This window comes from Hemibagrus wyckioides, linkage group LG08 (genome assembly GCF_019097595.1).
Source record: "Hemibagrus wyckioides isolate EC202008001 linkage group LG08, SWU_Hwy_1.0, whole genome shotgun sequence".
Classification (NCBI taxonomy): Eukaryota; Metazoa; Chordata; class Actinopteri; order Siluriformes; family Bagridae; genus Hemibagrus; species Hemibagrus wyckioides.
In genome coordinates, this window is record NC_080717.1 from 18,433,578 (window position 1) to 18,447,335 (window position 13,758).

At 35.4% G+C, this 13,758-nt stretch overlaps 1 protein-coding gene across 2 annotated transcripts in view; it reads right to left on the reverse strand.

Moving 5' to 3' along the window:
• Positions 1-1,464: 1,464 nt before the first annotated feature.
• Positions 1,465-13,758, reverse strand: part of tlx2 (T cell leukemia homeobox 2) — a 12,781-nt gene continuing 487 nt past the window's right edge. The window contains exons 1-4 of one of the 2 annotated variants that reach the window (XM_058396467.1): positions 13,206-13,758; positions 6,789-7,026; positions 2,328-2,508; positions 1,467-1,790 (exon numbers count right to left, since the gene is read on the reverse strand). The exon at positions 13,206-13,758 is cut by the window's right edge and continues 486 nt beyond it. In XM_058396467.1, the coding sequence (XP_058252450.1) occupies positions 1,779-1,790; positions 2,328-2,508; positions 6,789-7,026; positions 13,206-13,686 (912 nt within the window). In that variant the 5' untranslated portion in view covers positions 13,687-13,758 and the 3' untranslated portion in view covers positions 1,467-1,778. Of the gene's footprint in view, positions 2,509-6,788; positions 7,027-13,205 lie in introns of both variants that reach the window. The other variant, XM_058396466.1, reaches the window with a different exon arrangement.

A 13,758-nucleotide genomic window follows, 5' to 3' on the forward strand; every position in this document is an offset into this window, starting at 1 on the left:
AGTTATTTATATATATACATATATCATATAAACAGTTTCGATTGATTATACAATTATAATGCCATTGCCAAATATGCAGTAAAATCGCAACTGTTGAATTAACACCTCCAGTGTTGATCTGTGTTCCAGCTGGACTTCAAGTGTTAAGTGATCACTGGGGATTTTGTTAAGTTCAACATTTCAATCATAATGGTGGATATTAAAGACATAAAAAAAAAAAAATCCTGGATCAAATATTCTTATAAGAAAAAACAGTTTTTTTTATTTGTGTAAAAGATTCAAGTTCTGAGTTGAGGGGGTTAAAAAATTTTTCTTTTTTTTAATTTTATTGTGTTTATATTAATGCCAAACTACACATGCCCACTGATCCTGACTAACATCAGGATGTGGAAAAGACTTAACAAGTGGCTACAATAACAGGAAATGATAATGTGAAAGGAAATGAGCTTTTATGATGTTTGTCATTACATTTTTTTTTATGCGGGAATTTGGATATGAATAATAAAATGCTTACAAATAATATTAAATAAATAAAAAGAGGAGATTTTCCAAACCTTTTTTTTTTTTTTTTACCACGAATCTGTTCAGTTGTATTTTAAAAAAATAATAATAATTAAAATTAATATACAGAATTTCCTTTAAAAAGGTTTCTTAGCTTTTGAAAGATCAATTTGTAAGCCTGTTTGAGTTCTATGTTTATTTTGGTGTATATTTAAAATTAAACATTGCAAAGCTTATGAAGAAGAAAAACTAAAGAACAAATCATACAAACTTTCATTCGTTTAAATATTTTGATTGAACTAATTAAGCGAATAGTTTCATCAAGACGTGTTGAGAATAAGAGTATCCTAGAAAGCTGGATTATTTTATCGAGATAACACTGACATTTCTATTAAATATAGTCTGTTTTCCAACCCAAGCAGCAGCCTGTGATTTATGTTGCTGTAGATTCTCTGCTGTGGGCCACAGACTGCACACCACACACTCCTCTAATCAGTTTACTTCTTCAGCATTTCCTGGGAGAGGCAGCCATGTGTAGTGTGGAGTGTGAAGGCTCATTTGGTGCAGAGAATACAGCGGAGCTTTTGCACCCCTCCTCGTGAGATTAACCCTGATAGCGCTGTGCTGTGGCATCCAGAGAGGAAATGTTTTGTTTTGACTCACTGTTCTTTTCCTTTTTATATGGATGATAATACTTGTTTACCAGCACACACATGCACTGGATGGACACGGGTCACAGGCAACAAAACACCTTGCCATATCAGGTTTTATACCAACCCCACTCAAAGCCTCCTAGCTACAGACAGTGATAGTGGAAAACATTACAGAGTAAGTGTATTGTTCAGTTCAGTTATCATCTCAATTATCTTTTGTTGTTGTTTTTTTTTCCATTATCAGTTTTAAGCACAGAGGTAGACGCAAGTAAAAACAGTGATTAAAAACAATAGCCTTTTTAGAAGTCACAATCATGTTTAATATAAAACGACTTTTGAATGTCATATCATGAAGAATACACAGGGAGCACTTCTTGTAATTGCTTGCAAAGTTCAGGTGAAGAAGAACTCCAGGTCTTCAGTCCCAGTCTACACACAAGAGACGCGGTGAACATGCATCACAAATACATCTTACGGAGCTCAAAGCAAAACAACAAGAACAAACGAGTCAGTGGTTGAGTCGGCCTCGTTGATGCCAGATGGCACGTAGACAAACAGCCGTCTTGATGGGCGAAATTCATCCACGCTTTTGGGTTGGAAGAGACAACAGGATGCCGCCCTCTGTTATACGGGCAGCTGAAGGAAAAGGAGTAAAAACGGAGTGTAAGCGATGAACTAATGACCAGATTCAGGTGGGAGTAACAATATTTATCAGAAAAAAAGGAGTGTGTTGGGTTTCAACCTCCATTACAGTCCATTTGGGAATGAAGAAATGCAACACACTCATTTGTCACTGACCTCCCCCACAATTCTTCCAAGTCAGTATTATCTCATTACAAAGAGGAAGCTGATTCCACACCATCATATAAAATAAAGCATTTAAATGATTCAGTTCTTTCCATATATGACTGGAAAAGAACACAAAGAACAGGACAGAATGAAGTGAGATCTCTGCTAGAGCTTTACAAAATAAATATGTTTAACTTATGGCTTAGAACTGAGGCTCTTGAAATCAGTCCAAATGTGTGTCTGAGATCCACCCAAATGTTCCCCTATATTGCGTCCCATAATCCTATTAAACCCTGGCTATAAAATCCTTTCCTTTCTCATTAGCCAATACAAATTGGGAGGTGTGGGTCAGACCACGGATGCGACAGAGGTGACGGAGGTCACCTTGTTGTCCTCGGCCCACGGCTGGAGGTTCTGCAGAGCGTACAGAGACGAGTTATGGAGGCAAAGAGGGTCGGGCTGGAGCGGTTGGCTCAGTGTCTTCTGGAAAGCCTCCTGCTGGAGCTGAAGCATTAAACGGTTCGCCTGCTGCCTCTCGGCCTCTCTTTCCTCAGCTGTTTGTCTCCTGTGAGCAGAGACAAAGGGGAGACTTAGATACCATTTCTAGCACATGTGTATTCTTCAAAAATTAGGTTTAGATATATAGTGTCTCAGCACAGGTTTGCAGATTTTTCGGCAATTTGGCAACGCTGACATGGTTTTCATGTTTCTAGAAAGCTGCAAATATACATAATGAACATTTTTGAACATTTTAAATTGTGATTTGTGCAGATCTGAAAAAAATATTTTGTAATAGTGAACATGTACTTAATACTTTATATTCATTTCATAAGCATTAACCAGTCAATAGGTAATGGGATTAAACTGGGATTAGCCTTTAACTGTAAAAGAAATTTCATACTCCAGATCGGCACATTTATTTTAATTTGGATCATTATTTGAATAGGTACAGTAATATTCTCTTTTTTCTTTTCTTTTTTTTTTTTATTGGGGAACATTTCTGTTCCTGAGCTTTCCAACAACAGAAAATATAAGTCCCAAGTTAAGAGGATTTATAGAGTGTTTGTTGAAACACTCTAATAACTGTAATAATTCGATAATAAACACAGCGCCGTGCAAAATTCTTGCTGGAGAGAAATACTAGAGAGCGAAAAAGCTTTAAAAAACGAATGTTTCGACGTATACTATTACTATTACGTGAGCACTACTTCTAAGAGCAGTGCTTCGACTCTGACACACTTATAGGTAATCCTAGACAGGCTTTATTATTTCTGAAAGTGGTCTATTCTGTTATGAGCTAACATGTTACTCATAACCATTTTTCACTTTTCATTTTCGTCAGAAGAATAATGTTTGGAAAACCCAGATGAATGTTGTTAGTGACCCAGTAATGCAGAAATCATACAATACACGCACACACACACACACACACACACACACACATAACTAACTAACTATATATATATATATATGTGTGTGTGTGTGAATGAGATATATATATAACTGAATGAGCTTGTTATTAACATTAATATGTTTATATTTTGCACTAGTGCAAAAGTTACTAGTGTACAAGAAAATTCTTTTTATATTAATTTGACTACACTGGTTATACGTTAAACAAACAAACATACAGTAATGACTGGTAACCGATCCAACAACAGATAGGTAAGAATGAGAAAGTTATTTGCATATTTCTTGTACTTTTGTTGTTACAGCCCACAAATACTACAGTATTTACTCTCTAGCCATGCTCAAAATTTCAAATTGCATTTTGTGTTAGACTCCTTGTTTAGCCACTCTGATCATTTGTTTTCATGGCTTTACTATCACACTAAAATGATATAGGTTATAGTAATAGTAATCAAAATAAGTTGTTGGACCTTAAAGCTACAACAGAGTGTGCACTGGCCAATATTATTCAGATGTATATGTATTTATATTGATTATACTAGATATATGTGTGGTTTAATAAACTGAAGAAAAAACAACTATGTTAATTATTTATCATTTAAATGAAATTTGTGTGAATTTTCATGAGCCTTTGTGATGGTGATACTTAACAAGCGTCACCAAAACCCTGATTTCAAATGAAATGACTAAATGAGAGCGGTGGAAAATCCGTTTCTCAAATGCAGGATTTTTAACCCATTACGCAATGTCTTTAGAATCGGATGTGTCTGCAGAAAGGTCTTTCAGCGGATCATTTCACGTAGACTTCTTCAGGCTTGTATTAGATCCTGTTTCTACATGTTTTGGAGACACGTAAGACAAATAATTTTCTTGTAGTGTGGGAATAAAAACTATGGGACATATAGTTATGGCAAAAACATTCATAAGTACGTTGAGGGTGTGAAACAAGTTTAAAAATAAATCTGTACTGTCTACTTCGGAGGACTAAGTGAACATATTTCAGCTCATGGTCAATATCGGGAAATGCTACATAGGTAACTATGTGACATACACAGAGTCTAGTCCAATAAAAGCACTTCTCATATTCTGTAAATAATTTAGAAACCTGCTGGAAGATGCTTCCAAAGAAAACGCTGATCTAAAATGCTGTGATATTCATGCAACTTTTAGTGCAGCAACCTTTACAGTAAATGACATGGCACTACACTACACAAATACATCACTTATTTTTATCCAGATATTTTTATCATCTCATGAAACTCTAAATTGTTTTGGATTTATATCTTTGAAAACTATTTTTTATTCAATTTCATGTGATAAAAACAATATCATGATTTTCTGTTACTTTAATTATCATATAACCAATTTTGTATTTAATATAATATATTTATGCGTTCAAGATTCAAGATTTTGTTTGTCACATACACAGTTATATACAGTATACAACTTGAAGTGAAATGAAAACCTGACATACTCCTCCTTTCTCTGAACATACAAATAACAAAAAATAATAAAAAATGTGCAAAAAGTATTACGTGTAATATATATATATATCAAAACCATAATCACACGCCTTAATTGCTCCACATATCTGAATGAAAATGTATTTTACTGTAATATAGCAAATACCTTGTAAGGTGAAAAGAAGTTATCACATTTCCCTATATGTAAGATAGACTCACATTATATGGCCTACTAATTTCACCTAAGTAGCCAACAACTGATCCCACTAATGTCTAAATGAAATAGAGAAGGATATATTATTGAGTTGACACATCAAAATGGCTTTAATCTATTTTAATTCTTTAAAGGCCATGACTCAGCTTCATTATAAATGCATCAGCTTCAGCAGCAGCTCGCCTGCCCACTGTAGCTTGTTGATAAAAACCAAGGTAAAGTCAGCCTACCCTTAATTAGATTGCACACTCATTTGTCCTAAAAGAGCCAACAGCAACAGGTTGATTGGATTAAAGCAAAAGGATGGACATACACTCAATTATTCAGACCTATGGGCTCCATAATGCACTAGAAAGCAAGTTTCAACGTAAGCTTTTAAGAGCTGCAGCACTTCTGCTTGGTCAAGGAAATTGGTGTCCAAAGAAAATGAAGGGAAAACATTTAGCAGAGCTAAGCAAAACCAAAGTGTTGTTTTACCACGAGACGCAAAATGCCCTTTTCAATGAATCTCACTCTTGGCAAGAGAGCTGTCTGGCTTGGTGCACACACACAAACACAAACATTTACTGCCAGCAGGGGATCGGTCCGATCGAGCCCAAATTTTAACAAATGGTTCCAATCTAAAAGCCGTGGTTCTTTATCGTTCTCATTACATAGGCTACATTTGTATCCTGCGGCCCTTTTCTCATACGTCAAATTAAATTTTAAAGCTGCACTTTGTGATTCTTTAAAGCATTTTCCCCTACATCCACTTCCTTGCACATGTTTAGGCCAACGCTTCCTCATCCAACCTAGTGAGACACATGCAGATACTTGGCTTTAGTATTCACAAGCCAAGCAAAGCCAATATATTCAAAATGAAAATTTCTATGTCTACTGTCTGTCTAATAACAACTCTTAGATTTATAAGCAGTTTATATTGTATTATTTCATATGCTCTGGCTTGAATAGTAAAAAAAAAGGTATTTGTTTCATACATAATAGGGCTAACCAGCTCAAAACAGGCTGAAATAATTAAATGTGTGCTGTCACATCTGAAAGAGAAAATTCATTCTATCACTTCTTCTGTATGTTTGAGTGATCTAGCCTTTATTACATTCAAACTTAAGGTTTCTTTTTGTTAAAGATATAGTAATAGGTTAATCCTGCTAAGCACAGCCGAATTAAGTGAGCAAACATTTCACAGCTTAAATACATATTAGCTGACACTCAGCTAGGATTGGATTCATGAGTGTTTTTAAGATGAAGCTGAAGATTTTTTTCTATATCCCCAAAAGCTGGAAGCATTAAAAAAAAAAAAAACAAGGGGTGAAGAAGAACAGCTCAGTGTAAAATGTAGTACTCTAGAATAGGTTTTTAAATGTGCCTAGCTCCTTCATAATTGGAACTAGAAGTAAAAAAAAAAAAAACATATGACTACTATAGCCGATATTATTTGCCTTAGTAGGTTTTTTTGTTTACTTTGCTTTTTGGGGGAGAGGGTTGCTTGATGTGTTTGCTTTTTTAGCAATAGGCTGTTTTTGATAATAAGGTTTTATGCATTCCATTTAGAATGCCATTACTTTTTTTATTACATTTCTCGTTCATTCTTTTATTCTGTAGAAACGATGCTTAATAATAGACATCATTGTCTAGTTGCAATGAAAGTGTTGAATGAATAAATGAATGAATGAATGAATGAATGAATGAATGGATGGATGGATGGATGGATGGATGAATGAATGGATAGGTGGATGGATGAATGTTCAAGTTACACACCTCCATTTGGTTCTGCGGTTCTGGAACCAGGTCTTGACTTGTGCGTCCGTCATCTTTAGGGCTTTAGCGAGTGTCGCGCGCTCAGCGGAGGCCAAATACTTCTGGCGGTGAAAGCGCTTCTCCAGCTCGCAGATCTGCACGCGACTAAACGACGTGCGCGGCTTTTTCCGCTTGGGGGGCGTGCGGTTCTGGTACGGGTGACCGATCCGCCGCGTTACCGAGAACGGTGAGAGAGCAGCTGTAAAACATGAACACACAAATGTGCAGTGTTGAACAAATATCAGAAATGTGTGCAGTGTTAAAAAATATCAGAAAGCAAAAACTGTAAGTTAATGAATAAAGCATAAATATATATGTATGGATAGCAACTAAATACATACATAAACAAACATATCACATAAATCTTTATATAAAATAGAATTAATGTGTTTAATACACTCTCTCTAAATAAATACATACATAAATAGCTATATGTTTTTTTAAACTATTTTTAGCCCCGCAAAATAGACAAATAAACATATTAATTAATTAATTTCCTTATCCTAGGTGTAACAAAAACTAATGATGCAAGTTTTTCATGCACATTTCCAAGTGAAAAATTCCACTAAAAAATGGTGTACATCTGAAGGGACTTTCCATTTTTGAGAGAATGAATATGTATTCATAGGTATTTCTTTTCAGTATACATCACTCAGAGATTTGTGCGTAAGTCTTTAAGTCAAACTAAAAGGTTTGAATACTAACATTAACTGTAACTGTACTTTAGCTGTATTAGTCTGTGAAACCGGATCTCCTGGATGTTCAGACACTTTGTGTGCCCTGTTGCTTGAGTGGATATTTCTGTAGTAAAGCAGAGCATTCACCTGTACATAAAGGTTGACATAGACATGTGAACTAAAGTTATATTGCTTGGCTAATTTGACCATAGGGGAAGACCCTGGCTGAGCTTCCTCCAGATAAGGCCCTGTAGCCCTGTAGAGAGATGAGGACAGCCCCAGGCACAGCAAGGCCTTTTGGGTGCTTATCAACAGCCTGACCAAGTTTATCAACAGTGCACTGTGTTAAGGGGTGAAGCACATACACACACTCGGGCCTGCTCACTGACAGGAGTAAGTAACTGATATGAGCTTGACTACATCTTAACCTAGTGTCTTGTTCACACTTAATGTTTCTCTCTCTCTCTCTCTCTCTCTCTCTCTCTCTTTCTTTCTGTGTGTGTGGGGGTGAACAAAAAAAGGCATGTAAAATTAAATGTCTCCTCTTTCGAAAATTATTTTAATTCTGGTTAAAAAACTATTTTTTTAGCCCAGCAGAGTAGACAAACAAAAAACAGATAGATAGATAGATAGATAGATAGATAGATAGATAGATAGATAGATAGATAGATAGATAGATAGATAGATAGATAGATAAAGCATTAGTGATTTTTATATGGTGATTAAAATATGCCCAATAATCAGTGCATCGATTGGATTTAAGCATTTTAATAATTCTTGCAATAAAAGCATGACAAACCCTTTAAACATTTCAAAAAGCACAAATTATATAATTATTGTTCTAGACACCATAAAGGACTGCATAACATGACAAAATATCAACTTACTAACCATTTATTAAAGCATAAACCTATTCTGTTATATATATATATATATATATATATATATATATATATATATATATATATATATATTGTATTAATGCATGACATCCTAAATAACTTAAGGAAAACATTTAAATATTCTGTGGTGAACAGCGTTTCCGTAACTGAAAGTATTTCACAAGAAGAAAGGTTTCTAGCAGGATAAGAACCCTTAATTATGAAATGAACCCTTAAAGAACCTCTGACGTGTGTTAATGGTGCAAAACATCTGCAATGGGGGTGTGGAGAGAGTGCAGTAGCTTTGTAATTTAACCTAGAAATGTCAGATGCACTGTAATTGCTCTGAAAATCAGCGTTCAGACAGCCTACTGGTTCAGGGCCGACTTTCCCCAAAGCATTCTCATGTTAACACTGGAGCAGCTATTAAAGAGAATATATTGAAATGATTCATATTTAAGGATTGTTTTTGGCCATGCTAAATTTGATTTTGCGTTACATTAAACCTACAGATAACTGACATAGACAGATGTAGGCTAGTATAGAGGGAAAATATGATGTGAGGTCGCTATTTGGTGCTTTACTGGTGCTTTTCTGCTAACCGTGTGACATACGAACCAGTGGAGGATTAATACCGAGCTAGGCTTGTGTAAAGTCTTTTCACCAAAAAGATCTTCTGCATTCAGACACGCTCATGTGTAACAGAAGTTTCCAGTCAAAGCTGATGCAGGCAGACAGGAACTCAGAAAAGTCCTTTCACACTATTCACACTGGCCATACTGGAAAACAAATGATACTGAAGAGCTGACATTGGATCTGTTTTAGTTATAAAAAGAAATTAAGTCAGGTTTAGATTTTATGTCTGACCTTTAAAGTTCTCAAAGTGTAAATACGTTTAGGTATCAAATGTTAAAAACAAATTCCAGTCAAATTTGAAAAAAAAAAAACACATACATGATCCTGAGTCCATGCGTCTCGAGCGCCGTTTGCTTCTATTAGGCCATTGTGCGTCTTAGTGGTAAAAGGTAAGTGAGCAGGCTTGTTATGTGATCAGAAGCTCAGTCAAATCATTTCTGCACAGAATGAAACCTGATTGCTATTAATTACAGCTCTGGGTTTGACTGACAGGCTGTCAAGGTCGCGACATAATCAATTTGATAAGAGCGTAATGACTTACGTGAAATTACAGCTATACTATAATTACTATCAATGAGATTACAGAATGGTAGCAAAAAGAAAAGTAATTAAAAAAAACAGCAGACCAAAAAAAAAACAGAACAAAAATGGCTTTGTATTGAAATGTTAACGAATTAGGAACAAAATGCGTAAAAGCTACCTATAGGTAGTGAATTTAAGAAGGAAGCTGATGCAATGGTCGGATTTACTAAAATACCTGGTGGTATCATTAAAATGAAAAAAAAAAACTGTTTAACAAGCCAGGGTTTCCTTTATATATTTTTCTCATCACAGTGTCAGGTGGGAACAAAAAGCTTTTATATCACACAGAGGCCGCAAATAAATATACGGGTCAGCTGGAAACGAAAGCGCACGAGCCCTTTGCGAGCTCGACAGCAAGGGGAATTCTAAATGATATGTCGCTGTAATAGAATTTAGCGTGGGCACATCAAAAAATATCAAATCCTACCTCAGAGAATATGCGGACAGTAATAAAATCACTTGGACGCGATATCACCTTCATGCGACAACGCCCGCCTTTTCCCGTGGCGAATATTACCTTTGTAGCAATCTAATAAATATACATATAATGGATGCAGTGGGGGGATATTGAAACACGACGTGGGTATTCGTCGCGGTTTATGCTCGTCAAAAAGCCACACCAGGATGTGCGTTCAGATTTTCTTCCAGACTAGGAAGTGAAATATCATATAGTAAAAAAAAAAATGGCATCAAACGTCCACCCTGGATCCGGACCCTGGTCCCGTGTAATGTCTATCTGCCTTTCATCATGTTTCATATTTATAGGGTGGTGTGATTGTTGTTATGATTTCAGCCCGAGCAGTAATAGCATGCAATTTGATTTTTTAATCAGGAATCTCGGCTTGCTGATGTGTCCTGGCTTTGTTTGTTTTTGAGGCATGCGGCAAGCTGAGCAATACTATTGCACAAATTCGCCAGAATTCTAAAATAGAAAACAGCTCTGTTATGCTCCTGTATGAATACACAGAGACAACAGACCAATAGCAGTAAGGGAGATTTGGTTCACTGTAGTATGCATGCACACTCATGATAATTCTATTTTAAAAGTGTTTATGCCTCGTGCCTAAAAATAAACGCCGCTCCGAGTTTGTCCTTTTCGTGAAACCACCTATTTTTATTGACTGAACTGTTTACGCATTTCTGCGCTTTAATAAACTTGCAAACTGCCAAGGAGTCAATTAACAACAAAAAAACACGTGGTGTTGACTTTCATCGCCTCCCAGTCCTGTGCTGTGCGGTGCGCGGTGAATATCAGGTCTCAGGCAGCACGACGAGCCCTAGTGGGACACTTGTTGTGAAACGCGGACATGCGACTTGAGATGATGGAGAACACTGTTGCGAGAACATTTCTATTGAATTTACACTACAAAAAAATCGAGTTAATTTTAATTAGACCACTGATTGAAAGAATAAATTGATATGAGTAAAATGTGATGACATTAAAAATGATTGAACTCCTGATATTTAAATGTGCACGTGCACATCCAGTGAGCACATCTATACCATCGTATGAATAATACTTAATATTAATCAATACATTTTTAATTTAAAAATAGTGCCATCTGAAAATAAGCACAAAAATAAAAACATAATATGTGGTGTCTAAATTCTATATGTGACGTGCGTGAGTTTTCTGTAAGGGAAAGAAAGGAAAGGGTGGGGAGGGAAACAAAGGGGTTTGAATGTGTTCGTAGATCCTTAGAGTTGAACTGTTTTTAGCTAATCTATAGGCCTATAAACGTGTTGAAACTCCGTAAAAAGCTCATAGGTCTCATGTGTTAAATAAAAACATTGTTTATCTCAATTTAAAAAAAAAAACGCATGACGCATTAAAATATCGGAGACCCGCGCCTGCAATTCCCTATAAGATAACCACAGAAAATGAAAGCTTGCCACAATTCACTGTAGTGTAAAAGACACAACGGCACTGCGCAACACCATTCAAAAAGCCATTCAAAGATTGGGCAAAGATAAAACATATTAAACGAGTGGCCCAAAGTGACTATGAGTAAAATTGATAAGCATATTTACAAGAGAGCCTTTTCAGTTGACATATCATTCTCTCATTTTAATAATTGATGAGAATAGAGCGGCTCTGTGAATATTTTATGTGGAGAAATCCATATTGTTCTTCATTTTCATCTTAATATAGGTGACGTCATAGCGAGCCGGAGTGAGAAACAGACACAAAACACACACACACACACACACACACACACACACACGGCAAGCGGTCTGATTTGTCTGCGGTATTTCTAATATTAAGCCTCTATTTTGTCATTTTTTTCAAAACGCAGTTAATGTAAATGTATTTACATTACATTATTATTATTATTACATTACATATTCTGCCTTAGAAGTGGCAAGATCAATAAATACTAATTTGAAACAAAACACACCTTTATGCCGAAGCTAGCTGGCTAATCTAATATGTTGGGATATACAAGCACAATATTTAGGTCACATAGAAATGTCTATGATAATCTAACGAAGCAATGTTAATTGTTTTAGAAGTAATATATTGCAAAACTAATATATAATGTGTAAAAATCGGAGATATAATTACATATTTGCAATATGTTATCTGCAATTTCCACATATTATTATTATTATTATTATTATTATTATTATTATTATTTTTGTTGTTGTTGTGCTTCACGGCCTAATATAATGCACATCACATATTTTTTGTTATTTATTATTTATAATTTCTTAATGATTTTTCTTAAAGAGTATAAATGCTTATTTAATGCTTGTTTAATGTTTAACTGGTCGCATCTCCCACCGTTCCTGCCTATGCAAAATATCTGCACATAATATTCCAATATATAAAATAATAATAAAAAATAAAACTATAATATATATAATATATAAATGATCACATTTAAATACGTTACAGCACATTAGCTATCGAAGTAAAATTAGTTATGCCTTTGAGAGGTTATAAGCACTCAACCATTATATATTTTTTCATGGATTTTTTTTAATTTAGAAGACAAACACGTAGCCTTCCTAAATACTTGAAATGGAAATAATTTTTTAAAATAATGTTTTTAAAGCAAGATCATTTTTATACTGTAATTTGAATCAAAAGCCTTATGTTAGACTTAGCTGAGTATGGCTGAATATATGATAATGCAGAATTTATATATATATATATAAATTATATATATTTATATATATATATATATATATATATATATATATATATATATATATATATATATATATATATATATATAATAGATAATAAAATAAATTATGAAATATATAATTTTATCAACGAACTGCTATATAAGTATTACTAAAATACGACCAAAAAATATTCTAATAATATCGAATTTCTTTAGTCTTTATTTCTGTATTATTATTATTATTATTATTATTATTATTATTATTATTATTATTATTATTGGTGATTGTAGTGGTGGTGTACTAATTATAATTATCAATAGTTATAAATAACTAGTTATAAATATCGACGAAATAGGCAGAATTACATGATACTATAATTGTATTATAATATAATTCTCCCTTGATATTATCTCACATGACAGACTTTTTTTTAATTTTTTTTATTTGTACTTTTAAAACACCCTTACCAGTTAGTCTGTCCTTTGCGAACCTCCTACTGCTCTCCATCCATGGGAAGGTGAAGGTGGACGGGCTGCCCATGGTGGGCACGGTGGGCACTGTGGGCAAGCCGGCCGCGATACCCGGCGGATGTGCAGAGGGAGGCGGGTGAGGTGCAGCGGGCATGGGCCTGTGAGCTGGTACACGTATCACGCCCCCTGCGTTTCCAGAACTGACATTCACGTTCATGTTCATGCTTACGTTCATGTTCATGTTTACATTGTATGAGCCTGCCAGGCCGGGTGCCATGGAGCATGCCGGGCTGTACACGCCGCCGTACCCGTTGGTGTACACGTTGGGCGCGAGCTGGTAGTCCGCGTCTCCCGCGCGACTCGGCACCATGCAGCTGCTCGGCTGCTCCGTGTTGTTGAGGATCTGGTCGATGCCGAAGCTGATGGGTTCGTGCTGCTGGTGCGTTTGGTTCACCTCTTCGATGCCCGTGTGCTCCATCTTCGCGGTTTCGGTCTGTCTGGACAGAAAAGCCTCGACGACGATCGAGCGTCGCGGTTTGTATGTATTCCT